Below are 16718 nucleotides of genomic sequence, written 5' to 3'. Positions count from 1 at the left end.
TTCTCTCCACTCTGCCATTTGCAAAGCATTTCTTCCAGACTCTGAAATTTCTTATCCGTGACTCTTGATATTTAAGGAATAGCGTTCCTTAACCCAACATTCTTTGTTCTGTAAACCCTAACAGTCACTCCCTTTTTTCTCTGTATTCTTTTACTTCTCATTGGGAGATTTGCTAAAGGTTCCACTTGAGTCCAGCAGTATTTGAAGATGGATTAATGCATATTACCTCCTAATGTTTGCACAATATGTCCTCTAGTAGCACAAGTACATTGAATTTTACAGGCAAAATAATTGCTCTTAAGTGTCTACAATGTGACCAAATATAGTATTTGATACCCTTTTCAAATTTTGTTTTAAATTGGAGTTCTTATTCTTGCTATTTGTATAAGGAAACCTACCGCAATTTTGTCACATTTGGGTATCCTGGATCCTAGCATTTCCAACTTGAACTGGTCTTAGATACAGACAGCCTGCACTCTTCCTATATGCTACTGTGTTATTATGCAAATAGGATTATTTGGTCATTTGATTTGTTCTGAAACTCAAAGTCCATACTGATCTAGTATGATTTGTTCAAATCATTAAAAGAAAATAAAGTTTAAAAATTCTTGATCATTAGCCAATTATAACAAGCAACATCTGAGTGTCTCTTGCTTAATGACTTATGCCATTGTGAAGAAGATAATACTTAATAGATTGTTGTGGGGTTTGTTTTAATCCATTGAGATTGATTACATTGATATCATACTGAGTCCAAGTTTAAAATAAAATTAGCAAGAAATTAGAAAGGAAAAATGGAAATGAGATAATGTAGTAATTGTGAAATGAAACAATATAGAAACTATTGTATAATAAATTTATAAGATTTGAAAGTTATTTGAAATTCTGTTCTCAAGCTAATGATGCGATTACAGTGCGTATCAATTAATTCTGCTTGGTTAGGAAAGTGTCAGAAGGAGGTTTGGTGGAGTAAGCACTTGACGGCCTGAGTGGACTGTGCTGTTACTCAAAGTGCATGCAATGTGAATGAAGTTGGTTAAATTAATGATGCAAATTAACCAGTTTTTTTAGCATAATTAATAATTTGTTAAATTGTTTTAGATAACCTCATAGTTTTTTTCACCAATGTAAGCATTTTATTCATTTTAAGCAATGTAAAAGTCTCTGGCAAGGCTTAAATGTAGGAATCAAGAGTGAGTGTAAGGCAACTCATCCCCTCGAGACTGCTCTGCCATTTAACATGATCGTGACTGATATTATCCTGGTCTTAACTCTACTGTTTGCACCCCATAGCTCTTTATCCTGCTTTTCATCAGAAACATACCTATACTTGAATCTGTTGATTTGGTTGTGCCTCCATTGCACTCTGGAGCAGTGAGTTCCACAGACTCTCAACCTTCTGGAGATGTAGTTTTGTATCAAAGTTGGTTTTGAACCTACGTCCTGTCATTCTACATGTATTATCTCTTCTTTTTTCTGAGACTGCTCCCCCTTGTGGGACATGTGTTCAACGTCCACCTTATTAATCCCCTTTAGCATCTTATAAAATTCAGTCAGATGCTCTCCCCGCCTCCCCCGCCATTCTCCTGACTTCCAGCAAGTACAAGTCCAAGCTATTCAACTGCCCACCAGACCTAAAACGTTAACTCTGATTTCTCTTAATAGATGCTGCCAGACCTGCTGAGCTTTTCCAGCAATTTCTGTAGTTTTGTTTTGATTTACAGCATCCACAGATCTTTCGGTTTCTATTCAACCGGCCCTTGTATGATGGGTCTTTCATCTCTGGAATAAACCTGATGAGTCTCCTCACTTACTTAGACTCACCACATTCCTTTGAAGCTTCTTCGTATCCTTTCTACAACACACATTCCCACCAATTTGTGTATAGAGGGAAATAGGAAGGTGCAAGAATGCCCAAAGGTGGTCAAAAAATTGTCAGATGGAATGTAATGTGAGAAAATATGAGCGATTCAGTTGGAATACAGACTGCTTCTGCATAGTGCAATTTGATTTATTGTAGTCATTTGTACCTAAGTACATTGAAAAGCTTTGTCATGCGAGCAGTGCAGGCAGGTTATAGCAAACAAGATCATAGGTTGCTTAAAGAGACTGAGGCGTACAGGTTACACTGCACAGGAGGGCACAAAACAAGATTAACACCACCTGAAGTTAGAGTTCATTCATCAGAATAATAATAGTAGGGAAGAAGATATTGTTTAACCTGTTGATGTGTGTGTTCAAGCTTCCATATCTTCTCCCTGATGGAAGAGGTGGGAGGAGTCTTTGATGCCTTTCTATGGCAATGGGAAGTGTAAATGGAGTCCATGGATGGTAGGTTGGCCTCCTCGATGTTCTGGGCTGTGCTTCTGTAGTTTCTTATGGTCCTGGGCAGAGCAGTTGCCATACAGGCCGTTATGTACCTGTATTGTATGCTTTCTATGGTGCTGTAGAAGTTGGTGAGGGTCTTTCTGGTCATGCCGAATTTCCATACCCACCTGAGGAAGAAGAGGTTCTTGACTGTCGCAGCTATGTGGGAAGTCCAGGGCAGGTTGTCAATTATTGTCACTCCTAGAAATTTGACTTTTTTTGATCCTCTCAACCTCTGCTCTGTTGATGTAGATGGGGGTATGTCCTCCTGTTTTGTTTCTGAAGTCCATGGTCAGTTTTTTTTGTTTTGCTGACTTTGAGAGAGGTTGTTATCATTGCATTGACACCAAGCCCTCTATCTCCTTTCTGTATTCTGACTCATCATTGTTTGGCATCCATCCTACCAAACTAGTGTTGTCAGCAAACTTGTAGATGGTGTTCATTCAGAATTTGGCTACACAGCCTTGGGGTACAGGGAGTACAGTAGGAGGCTGAGAATGCAACCTTGGAGGGCTCCCGTATTGAGGGTTGTCATGGAGGAGGTGCAGTTGCCTATCTTCAGTGATTGCAGTCTCTGTGTCAGGAAACCGAGGATCCGGTTGCAGAGGGCGGAGCCGAGACCAAGGTCTTGGAGTTTTGAAATTAATCTGGAGGGGATTATGGTGTTGAAGGTGGAGCTGTAGTTGAGCAAGAGTCTGACATAAATGAACTTGTTGTCCAGACATTCCAGGCATGAGTGCAGGCTAGGGAAATGGCGACCCTGTGGGTCTGTTATGTCGGTTGGCAAATTCCATGGGGTCAAGGCAGGTGGGAGGCTAGAGTTGATGTGGACCATTACCAACCTCTCAAAGTACTTCATGATTATGGAAGTCAGAGCCACTGGGCAACATTTAAGGCATGTTGCATGTGCTTTCTTTGGTAATGTGGTGATGGTGGTCATCTTGAAGCAGTTAGGGACATGTAGGAGGGAGAAGTTGAAGATGTCAGTAATTACCTCCACCAGCTGATCCACACAAAATCTAACTGCATGGTTGGGGATTCCATCCGAGCCATTGCTTTCCTTGGATTGACTCTCAGATAGACTGATCTCACATCTGCAGCGGTGACAAAGGGAGCAGGGCATCTGGGGCTGTTGGGGCAGGTGGCACCGTGCCGCTGGCATTCTGCTCAACCCGAGTAGAGAAAGCATTGGGGCACCCCAGAGAGGGATGTGTTTTTGCCTGCTACCTTGCTTTGCTTCATTTTGTATCCTGTTATGTTGTGTAAGCTTTGTCACAGGCGGTGGGTGTCCTTTTTTTTCTATTCATTCACAGCATGAGGGCATTGCTGGCTAGGCCAATATTAATTGCCCTTCCTTAATTACCCAGAGGGCAGTTTAAGAGTCAACTACATTGCTGTGGATCTGGAATCACATATAGGCCAGACCAGATGAGGATGGTAATTTCCTTCCCTAAACGACATTAGTGAACTAGATGGGTATTACCAACAATCGGCAACGGATTCATGGTCATGATTTGACTCTTAATTCCAATTAATTTTTTTTGTCACTGAATTCACATTCGCCGTAATATGATTTGAACTCCAGTCTGTCGTATATTATCTGGGTCTTTAGATTAATTGTCTAGTGATAATACCACTCGGCCATAGTCTTCCCATATGGTTAGCTTGGGACACTAACTTGGTCTGGTACTACCCCTTCACATCTGATGTTTATATGGAGGTCATATCTGGATTTTCTGTATAGGTATGGGTCATTTGACTTGAATGCTGCACTCCTGGTCTTCAGTAGACAGTGAATTTCCTGGTTCACCCAAGGTTTCTGGTTGGAGAACACCCAGATTGACTTCTTTGGCACACAGTCCTTCATGCACTTGCTAATGAAGTCCGTGACATCGGTGGCGTACTCATCTCTGTTTTCCGTTGAGTTCTTTTGAAGAAGTAACGAAGAGGGCATAAGACCAGAAGAAATAGGAGTGGAAGTAAGGCCATTCGGCCCATCGAGTCCACTCCACCATTCAATCACGGCCGATGGGCATTTCAACTCCACTTACCCGCATTCTCCCCATAGCCCTTAATTCCTCGAGACATCAAGAATCTATCAATCTCTACCTTGAAGACATTTAGCGTCCCGGCCTCCACTGCACTCTGCGGTAATGAATTCCACAGGCCCACCACTCTCTGGCTGAAGAAATGTCTCTGCATTTCTGTTCTGAATTGACCACCTCTAATTTTAAGGCTGTGTCCACGGGTCCTAGTCTCCTCACCTAATGGAAAAGATTTCCTAGCGTCCATCCTTTCCAAGCCATGTATTATCTTGTAAGTTTCTATTAAGTCTCCCCTTAATCTTCTAAACTCCAATGAATAGAATCTCAGGATCCTCAGCCGTTCCCCGTATGTTAGATCAACCATTCCAGGGATCATCTGTGTGAATCTCCGCTGGACACGTTCCAGTGCCAGTATGTCCTTCCTGAGGTGTGGGGACTAAAACTGGACACAGTACTCCAAATGGGGCCTAACCAGAGCTTTATAATGTCTCAGTAGGACAACGGTGCTTTTATATTCCAACATTGCATTCGCTTTCTTAATCACGGACTCAACCTGCATGTTTACCTTTAGAGAATCCTCGACTAGCACTCCCAGATCCCTTTGTACTTTGGCTTTACGAATTTTCTCACCGTTTAGAACGTAGTCTATGCTTTTATTCTTTCTTCCAAAGTGCAAGACCTCGCATTTGCTCACGTTGAATTCCATCAGCCATTTCCTGTACCACTCTCCCAAACTGTCTAGATCCTTCTGCAGCCTCCACACTTCCTCAGTACTACCTGCCTGTCCACCTAACTTCATATCATTGGCAAATTTCGCTAGAATGCCCCCAGTCCCTTCATCCAGATCATTAATATATAACGTGAACAGCTGCGGCCCCAACACTGAACCCTGCGGGACACCGCTTGTCACTGGCTGCCATTCCAAAAAAGAACCTTTTATCCCAACTCTCTGCCTTTTGTCAGACAGCCAATCCTCAATCCATGCCAGTAGCTCACCTCGAACACCATGGGCCCTCACCTTGCTCAACAGCCTCCCGTGTGGCATCTTATCAAAGGCCTTTTGCAAGTCTAGATAGACCACATCCACTGGGTTTCCCTGGTCTAACCTACTTGTCACCTCTTCAAAGAATTCCAACAGGTTTGTCAGATACGACCTCCCTTGACTAAATCCATGTTGACTTGTTCTAATCAGATTCTGCTCTTCCAAGAATTTAGAAACCCCATCCTTAAAGATGGACTCTAGAATTTTACCAACAATCGAGGTTAGGCTAATTGGCCTATAATTTTCCATCTTTTGTCTTTGATCCTTTCTTGAATAAGGGGATTACAACAGCGATCTTCCAATCATTCGGGACTTTCCCTGACTCCAGTGACTCTTGAAAGATCTCAACCAATGCCTCCGGTATTTCCTCAGCCACCTCTCTCTCAACTCTAATTAGATGGTGTATGCAGAGTGCTACTATCTGAAACAGAGCCCAATATCTTTTGAGTAGGAACAAATGGATGAGCACCCAAATCTCTGGAAGTCCTTGGAGTATATACTGTTTCAAGCACAGTCATCACCTTTTCCTCAGTTTTCTTAATGAAACTCTGTAGAATCTGAACAGAAAGTTGCAGTTGAGTGCACTTTTCCTGTAGATGTCCTTCCTTTGGGTTTGCAGAGAAGCTGGAAAGATCCCCAGTGGATAGAGTAGGAATACCCATGTACCTACATGATTTCCACTATAAATTGCTTGCACCAACCAAGGCACCTGGTTTGATGGTATCTTCCAAAACCAGCTGGCCTAAACCTCTCCAAATCTTTACAGCCACCAGATCCTGGTTTTCATCAGCCAGGCAGAGCAGAGGATGTGATCTATATGGACTTCAGTAAGGCATTCGACAAGGTTCCCCATGGGAGACTGATTAGCAAGGTTAGACCTCATGGAATACAGGGAGAACTAGCCATTTGTATACAGAACTGGCTCAAAGGTAGAAGACAGAGGATGGCGGTGGAGAGTTGTTTTTCAAACTGGAGGCATGTGACCAGTGGAGTACCACTAGGATCGGTGCTGGGTCCCCTACTTTTTGTCATTTACATTAATGATTTGGATGTGAGCATAAGAGGTACAGTTAGTACGTTTGCAGATGACACCGATATTGGAGATGTAGTGGACAGCGAAGAAGGTTACCTCAGGTTACAACAGGATCTGGATGAGATGGGCCAATGGGCTGAGAAGTGGCAGATGGAGTTTAATTTAGATAAATGTGTGGTGCTGCATTTTGGGAAAGCAAATCTTAGCAGGACTTTTACACTTAATAGTAAGGTCCTTGGGAATGTTGCTGAACAAAGAAACCTTGGATTGCAGGTTCATAGCTCCTTGAAAGTGCAATCACAGGTAGATACGATAGTGAAGAAGGCGTTTGGTATCCTTTCCTTTCTTGGTCAGAGTATTGAGTACAGGAGTTGGGAGATGATGTTGCGGATGTACAGGGTTTAGGCCACTGTTGAAATATTGCATGCAGTTCTGGTCTCCTTCATATCGGAAAGATGTTGTGAAACTTGAAAGTTTCAGAAAAGATTTAGAAGGATGTTGCCAGGGTTGGAGGATTTGAGCTATAGAGAGAGGCTGAACAGGCTGGGGCTGTCTTCCCTGGAGCGTTGGAGGCTGAGAGGTGACCTTATAGAGGTTTACAAAATTATGAGGGGCATGGATAGGGTAAATAGGGAAAGTCTTTTCCCCGAGATCGGGGAGTCCAGAGAGTATAGATTAGATTAGATTAGATTAGATTTACAGTGTGGAAACAGGCCCTTCGGCCCAACAAGTCCACACCGACCCGCCGAAGCGCAACCCACCCATACCCCTACATATACCCCTTACCTAACACTACGGGCAATTTAGCATGACCAATTCACCTGACCCGCACATCTTTGGAGGGTGGGAGGAAACCGGAGCACCCGGAGGAAACCCACGCAGACACGGGGAGAACGTGCAAACTCCACACAGTCAGTCGCCTGAGGCGGGAATTGAACCCAGGTCCCTGGCGCTGTGAGGCAGCAGTGCTAACCACTGTGCCACCGTGCCACCCTTTAGGTTTAGGGTGAGAGGGAAAAGATATAAAAGAGACCTAAGGGACAACTTTTTCACATACAGGGTGGTATATGTATGGAATGAGCTGCCAGAGGAAGAGGTGGAGGCTGGTATAATTGCAACATTTAAGAGGCATTTGGATGGGTATATGAATAGGAAGGGTTTGGAGAGATATGGGCTAGGTGCTGTCTGGTGGGACTAGATTGGGTTAGGATATCTGGTCGGCATGGACAAGTTGGACTGAAGGGCCTGTTTCCATGCTGTACATCTCTAAGATTCTATGGTCCAGCCCACAGATTCCAAGCTGTCCCAGAGAAGCTGTTCTGCTGCCTCATGCCAGCATTATGAAGGATCCTCTCGTTTCAGCTTCTGTTTGTAAAGCTGGGAGGAGGAACACAGTGTTGTGGTCTGATTTTCTGAAGTGTGGATGGGGGAATGTAGTGATAGATGTATTTGATGGTTGTGTAGCAGTGATCCAGGGTGTTTGGTCCTTTCATGGGACAGAAGAGTATTTTGGCAACACCCTGGTTGAGGTTGGCCTGGGTACATGAATGACAAAACTGTGAAGGCACAATAATTAAGGAAATGAAACGTTGGCCTATATTGGAAGGAGCGTGATTTAGAAAAGGAAGGATGTATTGCTTCATGTGTGTAAGGTAATTCCCAATTCTGCAATTCAGTTGAGAGCGTATCTAAGTACTGTTTAGTTTTGGCCAGATCCTCACTTAACGACAGGCAAACTTGCGTTGCAAACAGTTTAGAAATGGTTCGCTGGACTGATTGGTGGGTTGAAAGGATCTTCTTGTGAGGAAAGACTGGGCTTGTATTCATTGAAAGGTAGTCTTATCGAAGCATGTAAGAGTCTGTGGGATCTTTACAGAGTAGATATTGAAAGGATATTTCCTCTCATAAGAGAATCTAGAAGTAGCATAGTTTGAGAATAAGGAGTTACCTATGCAAGGCAGAAATGAGAAGGTATTTATTTTCTCAGAGGGTCATTAACATTTGGAATTTACTTCTCTAGCAAGCAGCAGAGACTTAGTCATTAAATATATTTGCAGCAGAGTTAGACAGAGTTTTGATTAGCAAGCGAGTCACGGTGGCTGAATGGTTAGAACTGCTGCCTTACAGCGCCAGGGACCCAGGTTCAATTCCAGCCTCAGGTGACTGTCTGTATGGAGTTTCCATATTCTCCCCATGTCTGGGTGGATTTCTTTCGGGTGCTCCAGTATACTCCCACAATCCAATGATGTGCAGGTTAGGTCAATCGTCCATGCTAAACATTACCCATTTATGTTCAGGGATGTGTAGGTTAGGTGCATTAGTTGGAGATAAATGCAGAGTAATACGTTAGGGAAATGGGTCTGAGTGAGTTACTCTTCAGAGGGTCAGTGTGGGCTTGTAGGGCAGAATCCACACTGTAGGGATTCTATGAAGGGAGTTGAGGATTATGTGAGACAACCAGGAAAGTCAGGTGATCAGATCAGTCTTGATCGTATTGAATGCTGGGGCAGGCTGTCAGGGTAGAATAACATACTTCTAATTTTTTTTATCTTAAGGTTAATTTCTATTGAATTTGTGGCCAGGTCATTATATTTTCACATTCCTACATTGGTGCAGACCTGTGGTTTGTGAATTCTGTACTTGACTACACTGACAATAAATACAGTGGCCCAAACCAGTCTAATTCTGCATAATTTTTGTTGGATTATTCTGTAATTCCGTGTTACTAACCTTGTGCTTTCATCTTTCGGCTAGGGTTCCAGTGACTTCTGTGTGTCTCCTGAAGCATATATCTCCAAAATGGCGGATGAACATGGTCTTATTGCTAAAGGTATGGTGTCCTTAAACTGAACTTACAAATAAGAAATACATTACATTGAATTTAACAGAAAAATATGGAGGCTTGGGTAATGGTTTATGGTATCACTAGCAAAATAAATCATGAAGTAATAATAGGCTTGTAACGAAAAACTTGGATCATGATGTCTAGTTTGAAGATTATTTACAACCAATTCTGAATCATGGTTAGATATAATAGAAACATAGAACAGTACAGCACAGAACAGGCCCTTCAGCCCACGATGTTGTGCCGACCATTGATCCTCGTGTAAGGTAAACTTAATGTATGAACTCTCAAATTTCTGTGACCATATGCATGTCCAGCAGTCTCTTAAATATCCCCAATGACCTCGCTTCCACAACTGCTGCTGGCCACGCATTCCATGCTCTCTCAACTCTTTGCGTAAAGTGCCCTCCTCTGACATACCCTCTATACTTTCTGCCAAACAGCTTAAAACTATGACCCCTTGTGTTAACAATTTCTGCCCTGGGAAAAAATCTCTGGCTATCAACTCTATCCATGCCTCTCATTATCTTGTACACCTCAATTAGGTCTCCTCACTTCCTTCTTTTTTCCAATGAAAAAAGTCTGAGCTCAGTCAATCTCTCTTCATAAGAGAAGCCCTCCATTCCAGGCAGCATCCTGGTAAACCTCCTCTGAACCCTCTCCAAAGCATCCACATCTTTCCTATAATAGGGCGACCAGAACTGGACGCAGTATTCCAAGTGCGGTCTAACCAAAGTTTTATAGAGCTGCAACAAGATCTCACGACTCTTAAACTCAATCCCCCTGTTAATGAAAGCCAAAACACCATATGCTTTCTTAACAACCCTGTCCACCTGGGTGGTAATTTTAAGGGATCTATGTACCTGCACACCAAGATCCTGCTGTTGCTCCACACGGTCAAGAATCCTGTCTTTAATCCTGTACTCAACTTTCAAGTTCGACCTTCCAAAATGCATCACTTCGCATTTATCCAGGTTGAACTCCATCTGCCACCTCTCAGCCCATCTCTGCATTCGGTCAATATCACACTGCAGCCTACAACAAGTCCGCTATACTGTCAACGACACCTTTATGTCGTCTGCAAACTTGCGAACCCATCCTTCAATCTCCTCATTCAAGTCATAAATATAGTAATCAATCATCCAAGTAACATAGTCCAAGAGCTCCTTAGGGAGAGGTATCTCAATGAAATTCAAGCGTCCTTACTTTCATGTGGATTTCTTATAACTCAACAAGGGTCAAGGTTTTCTTCAGGCTTGCAATTTTTAAATTGTTTTTAAATGGGCTACAACTACATTAAATTTATTCAGTCTTCCTCTCTTCGACTGATATGTTGTGTTTCACTGAATAAAACTACTATCAACTTTCTAACATCCTGCTATGTTTGTTTCTGAATATTCTGCTCACTAATGGGCAATTGAACTCCATTTTGGACTTTTTTTAGTTTGCTTTCCAATTTACCCATGTGCCGCTTTTGGAGGAGCATAGGAACAGGATTAGGTCATTCAGCTTGCCAAGTTTGCTGCATTAAATCATGAGGAATCATCAGCTTCTGCCACTTTCTGCGCTATTGTCATATCTCTAGATGTTATTAATTTTCAGGAAATTTTTAGCTTGACCATAATAAATGAACTTCTATAGCTCTAGAATTTGAAAAACATCATCACTCTGAGTGAAGAAAGTCTCCTCTAAATGGCCTACTTAAAGAACAAAAAAAAATTATTTTTATCATTTTGGTTTGGACTGAAATGGGAAAAGGATTGTTTTAATAGCCAGGGATTGTTGAACAGTTGCTATACTTTTTAAAAGCATGAGTCAGGTGTTATCTATAGAACTGTTTGTTCAAGCAGTGGGGAACGTCGAGTTGCAAATGAGTCAGAATCAAGGAGTGCGTTTGAATGGAGCTTTGGCCAAAAACAAGCAGCTGATTGGTTTGTGGTATGGTAGCCGGTTATTGGTGATGAAGAGCTTCTGCCTGTGATTGGCTTCCAGGTGGCTGGGCAGCTTGTGAGTATGTATGTTTGAAGGAAAAGCCATCAGATATCCAGAGAAGAAACTGTCACTTTATTTGCAGTAAAAAAAACCTCAAGCCTGTTGAAAGTTAGTTTAATTTCCTCTCAATAATTGCTGAAAATGTGTTGCTGGTTAAAGCGCAGCAGGTCAGGCAGCATCCAAGGAACAGGAAATTCGACGTTTCAGGCCAGAGCCCTTCATCAGGAATGAGGAGAGTGTGCCAGGCAGGCTAAGATAAAAGGTAGGGAGGAGGGACTTGGGGGAGGGGCGATGGAGATGTGATAGGTGGAAGGAGGTCAAGGTGAGGGTGATATAATTGCTGTAAGTTATAGTTTTTCTCAAATAAATCTGAGACTTTGTAAGAGTATTTTACTGTATTAGTCACTGTAAAATGCAAGTGACAGTAACTAGATAAGTCATCATCAAATGTGAGCCATTCTTTCTGTGACCGTGCAAGCAAATGAAGGTACCTGGAGAAGGAAGATCAAGGAGCAGTGTCTTAGTGAGCTGAAATAGTGACTCATGGGGACTATTGAACTACCTTTCCAGCTTTTCCTCTGCCCATAACATACAGTTTTTTTGGTTTTGTCTGTTTTTACATGTGTGCTGGGGTAGCTTATAAAGGGAGGGATTAATCAAGAATAATCAGCATAGTTTTGTTGAGGGGAAGTCACATCTGACCAATTGGATTGAATTTTTCTGAGAGATGACCAGCTGTGTAGATGAGGGCTTTTGATGTAGTCTGCTTGGACTTCTTCAGCAAGTCTTTTGATTAGGTCCCACATGGAAGGCTGGCTGGAATCTGAGGAAATTTGGCCAATTGGATCCTAATTTGGCTGAATGACAGGAAGCAGAGGCATTTGGTTGAGAAGTGTTTTTCCAACAGGAAGTCTGTGTCCAGTGGAGTTTCACAAGGGTCACTGTTGGGGCCCTGGCTGTTTGTAGTTTATATTAATGATTTAGACTTGAATGTAGCAGAGTTGACCAGTAAGTTCACACACAATACAAAAATTGGTGACCTGGGTACCATAACAGTGAGGTGATAGCCTTACACTTCAAGAAGATGTAGATTTGCTCGTCTCATGGGCTGATCAGTGGCACTTGGAATTCAATCTGGATAAATGTGAAGTGATGCTCTTGGGCAGGATAAATAAAGTCAAGGAATATGTGATGAATGGTAGGATTCTGAGAAGCACAGAGGATTAGAGGGACCTTGGTGCACACCTAACACTGTCCCTTGAAGTATCAGAATAGATGGATAAAGTGGTCAGAAGATGTATGGGATACTTGCCTTGATTAGTTGTAGCAGAGAGTTTAAGATCAGGGAAGTAATGCTGCAACTGTATAAAAAATTTGCTAAAGATGTTTTCATCCAGAGGCTGGTGAGAACCTGGAACTCTGCCTGTAGAGGTGGTAGAGGTGTACGCTTGCAATGTCGAGGTATACAAGGCTATGCGGTTAGAATAGGTGATATTTGACTGGTGTGGACACAATGGGCTGAAGGGTCTTCTCTATGCTTTGAATGTCTTGTGACTCTTTGACTAGCATTATGGTGCAAAAGTAAATAATACACTCACATGCTCCATAAGCCAGTGTAACAGAGTGTGAAAGAGACAGAGATTTTAAGTGCCTTAAAGGAATGTGGTCTGTAAAATTGTAGTATTTCTTTAATTACTAGCCACTGGCATTGAATCTTCTACTGTACTACAGATTGTATTTTCTAAGTCCACATAGCCAACTTCACCTTCATATCTTAATCTCATTTCTTCAAATTTATAGGCTTAGAGGTTTACTTGAAGTAAATTTTGATTACTTTCAAGATTACTATTGTTGCCAAAAGCATGCATTTAGATAGCACCTTTAATTGACTTTCCAGCAGTAGGCCCATAGCCTTGTGTGTTATTACACTTCAGGTGCCCTTCAAAGGTTGCGATTACCTGAAGGGAACAGGGAGATCGGACCCCATGAAGGCTAAAGGTTTTTAGTTTAGAAAGACATAATGTGTCAGTGCAGTCTTGGCAGACTGAAGGCCCTATTCCTGTGCTATACTGTTCTTTGTTCGACCTTCTCAGGCAATGTATTCCAGATGAAGGGCTTATGCTCGAAACGTCGAATTCTCTATTCCTGAGATGCTGCCTGGCCTGCTGTGCTTTGACCAGCAACACATTTTCAGCTGTGATCTCCAGCATCTGCAGACCTCATTTTTTACTCAATGTATTCCAGAACCCTACCATATCTGGGAACTAGTGTTGTACATGGGTGATGTGTGTGTGGGGCTTGTGGGATATGGTCAGCAGAGTTTTGGGATTTAAAGGTTTTCAAAATTGGAAAGTGAAAGACTGGCTGGGAGAGCATGGGAAAAGTTGAGTCTGGAGAAATCAAAAATTAAGTAGCTTCATATTGGCTGTCAATCATGATTTTATTTGCACATTTACATCAAAACAAGCCTTGACTTAAATGTTGAAGTGATAGGATTATTACTAAATTGTAGTAGTTTTCAATTAAATAGTTATTAATGCAATCTAATATAAATTATTTTACTTATTGATCTGTGATAGATCCTACTCGGTGATTATGTATGTTCAAATCATATTTTTAATTGATTTGTTCTGCTATTAATGAAACATTATCATTTTCCGCAGACAGGAAAAGAACTGCCAAAGTGCTTAATCAAAACATCTTTCAGACATAAATGAATTTGTCTCAATGTTAATGACCTTATTAGAAGCACCCAGTTCAAAAATGTAGACAAGATAAATGTGGTTAACTGGGGCATTGTGTAATTTTGAATCTTATTATTGGATATTTTAAAAGCACTAATTCATGAGTACTGTTTCCATTCTCTACTTGAAGTATAAATGTCTTCAAATTGCAAATGCATTCTTTTGAACCAATTCAGGTCTACTCCACAGTTAAAGGTGACTTTACATCCTTTGTTAGAAGCTTTTACAATTAATTGCTCATTATGTAAGTTGCTTTTCGTTTTCTTCATTATCAGATTGTCAGTCTGATTATTGAAATATGAACAGTTCACCTTTTGTGGATGAGACCTGAGAAATTGCTTTTCTTGTGTTGGAAATTGAATGCTAATTGTCTATATTTAAATTTTTGAAACTGTCCTGAATTTTCACACATCACCTTGCATACCTGCATTTTTTTTTATAGTCAAGCAAGTTTTCAACGTCACATTTTTTGGGGGGAAAAATAATGGCAGAATCACCATTCATAATTTGTGCATAACAATATCATGGAATTTCTGATGAGGGAGAGGTAATGCAGATTATTTATATGATGGAGGTTGATCCTGTATCTCAGTCCCACCTTCCCACATGATCCTCTTCTCCCTTAATTCCTTCATCCAAAAAATGTCATTTTAGGTTTTGAATATACACAACAATCAGCCATCCATAATTCTCTGGGCCAGAGAACCCCATAACTTCATAAATCTTATGAAGTCTTATAGAGATGATATTTTTCATTTGAATCACTAAATACCTTTATAGTGAAGGTATAGTTCCGTTTTTGTAGAATCCTTTTCCCAGGGGATTTGAATCATTCCCAGTCAAACTCTTTTATGCATTCTTTGAGTTTTAATTAGATCACTTCTCATCTAAGTTGTAGAAAGTAAAGATCATGTCTATTCAGTTTCACCTCATAAAACATGAGGATTCTGGAAATCCTTAAGCTTTTGTTGCATTCCTTCTAAGGCAAATAAATCCTTTCTTACTGGGATGTGTTATCTGGCAAAAAGAGATTTTCCAAAGGTGACAACAGAAAATGTAACTCAGCATCATTGGAGAGAGGAGAAAGTGAGGACTGCAGGTACTGGAGATCAGAGTCGAGAGTATGGTGCTGGAAAAGCACAGCAGGTCAGGCAGCATCCGAGGAGCAGGAGAATCAACATTTTGGGCATAAACCCTTCATCAGGAATCACTGGAGAGAGAAGCAGTTAAGTTTCTAGGTTGATCGTGTTTAAGAAGGAGTGGAAATGGTTAGCTTCAGAAGCAAATACAGAGCCAGGGTTTATGGTGGAGATGCTGTGCAGGGGAAGAGAAAGTCCTTGCTCAGGTGAAGAGTACAAACAATTTATTGTCAAAAGTATCAAAGGTACAGTACAAAAAGCGGGTGATAATTGAATAAGCATAGAAGCAAAGGATGAGTCCATAAGCAAGATAAATGATAAAGGCAGATCCCTTGCCTGCCATCCTGTCAGAGAAAATTAGAACAGCAGTTATATGGTGATGATTCATAATTTTGTAATTTGTAAAATTGGATTTTAAAGTTGAGGGAAAAAGGATCATAGTTTTAAGTTCTGTGAAAGATCAGAATCATTTTCTGATATGAGCAATATGCAACATTTCCAATGAACCATGCAATTTTTAAATGATAAGCAGGTCCTGTGGGGCAATACGTTTTCTGATATTACACCCACAAGAGAGAGGAGCCCTGACACTGGTTCATTCAGAGAGGAAATAGTCTAATACAACAGAGGTGTTGTTAGTTTAGCAGTATCCTAACAGTCAGGGTAGAAGAGGCAAAGAGACCTTAGATGCAGGTTCGTAGGTCCTTGAAAGTGGAATTGCATGTAGTGAAAAAGGCATTTGGTACGCTTGCCATTATTGGTCAGTGCATTGAGTTGGGATGTCTTGTTGTGTTTGTACAGAACATTGGTTAGGACGCTATTGGAATACTGCGTTCAGTTGTGGTCTACCTGTCATAGGAAAGATGTTGTTAAAGTTGAAAGGGTGCAGAAAAGAATGTTTCTGGGGTTGAAGGGTTTGAGCTACAGGAAGAGGCCAAACAGGCTGGGACTATTTTCCCTGGAGTGTTGGAGGCTGCAGGGTGACCTTATAAAATCACGAGGGGCATGGATACGATGAAAATAGCCAAGGCCTTTTCCTTAAGGTCAGGGAGTCCAAAAGTATAGGGCATAGGTTTAAGGTGAGAGCGAAAAGATTTAAAATTGACATCAGGGGCAACTTTTCCATGCAGAGAGTAGTGCATGTATGGAATGACCTGCTGGGGGTAATAGTGGAGGCTGGTATAATTACAACATTTAAAATACATCTGGGTGAGTGCATGAATAGGAACGGTTGAGAGGGATATGGACCAAATGCTGACAAGTGGGACTAGATTAATTTAGGATTAATTCTGGTCAGCATTGATGAGTTGGACCCATATGTCTGATCTGTACGTATAACTCTATGCTTAGAAGAAACTTCACAAATAGAAGGCTGTGATGGTGTCAGAGAGGAAGGTATCCAACAAGATCGTTGAAGTCATTAGTTTGAAGAACTCTTGTTCAATAGTAATAGTGAGCTGAGTAATTAGCTTGTTTTGTAATAAACCTTAGTGTTCTTTTGTTAAAAGTAC

At 41.4% G+C, this 16718-nt stretch overlaps 1 protein-coding gene across 3 annotated transcripts in view; it reads left to right on the top strand.

Annotated features, from left to right (window-relative positions):
* LOC132825547 (protein tweety homolog 3-like) overlaps positions 1-16718 on the top strand; it is a 303535-nt gene that overhangs the window by 199185 nt on the left and 87632 nt on the right. For all 3 annotated transcript variants that reach the window (XM_060840923.1, XM_060840924.1, XM_060840925.1), the window contains exon 7: positions 9242-9317. In XM_060840923.1, the coding sequence (XP_060696906.1) occupies positions 9242-9317 (76 nt within the window). The remainder of the gene's footprint in view (positions 1-9241; positions 9318-16718) is intronic.

Source organism: Hemiscyllium ocellatum, chromosome 20, assembly GCF_020745735.1.
Source record: "Hemiscyllium ocellatum isolate sHemOce1 chromosome 20, sHemOce1.pat.X.cur, whole genome shotgun sequence".
Taxonomy (NCBI): domain Eukaryota; kingdom Metazoa; phylum Chordata; class Chondrichthyes; order Orectolobiformes; family Hemiscylliidae; genus Hemiscyllium; species Hemiscyllium ocellatum.
The sequence above is the reverse complement of the archived record's forward strand: the minus strand, read 5'-3'. Positions and strand labels throughout refer to the sequence as shown.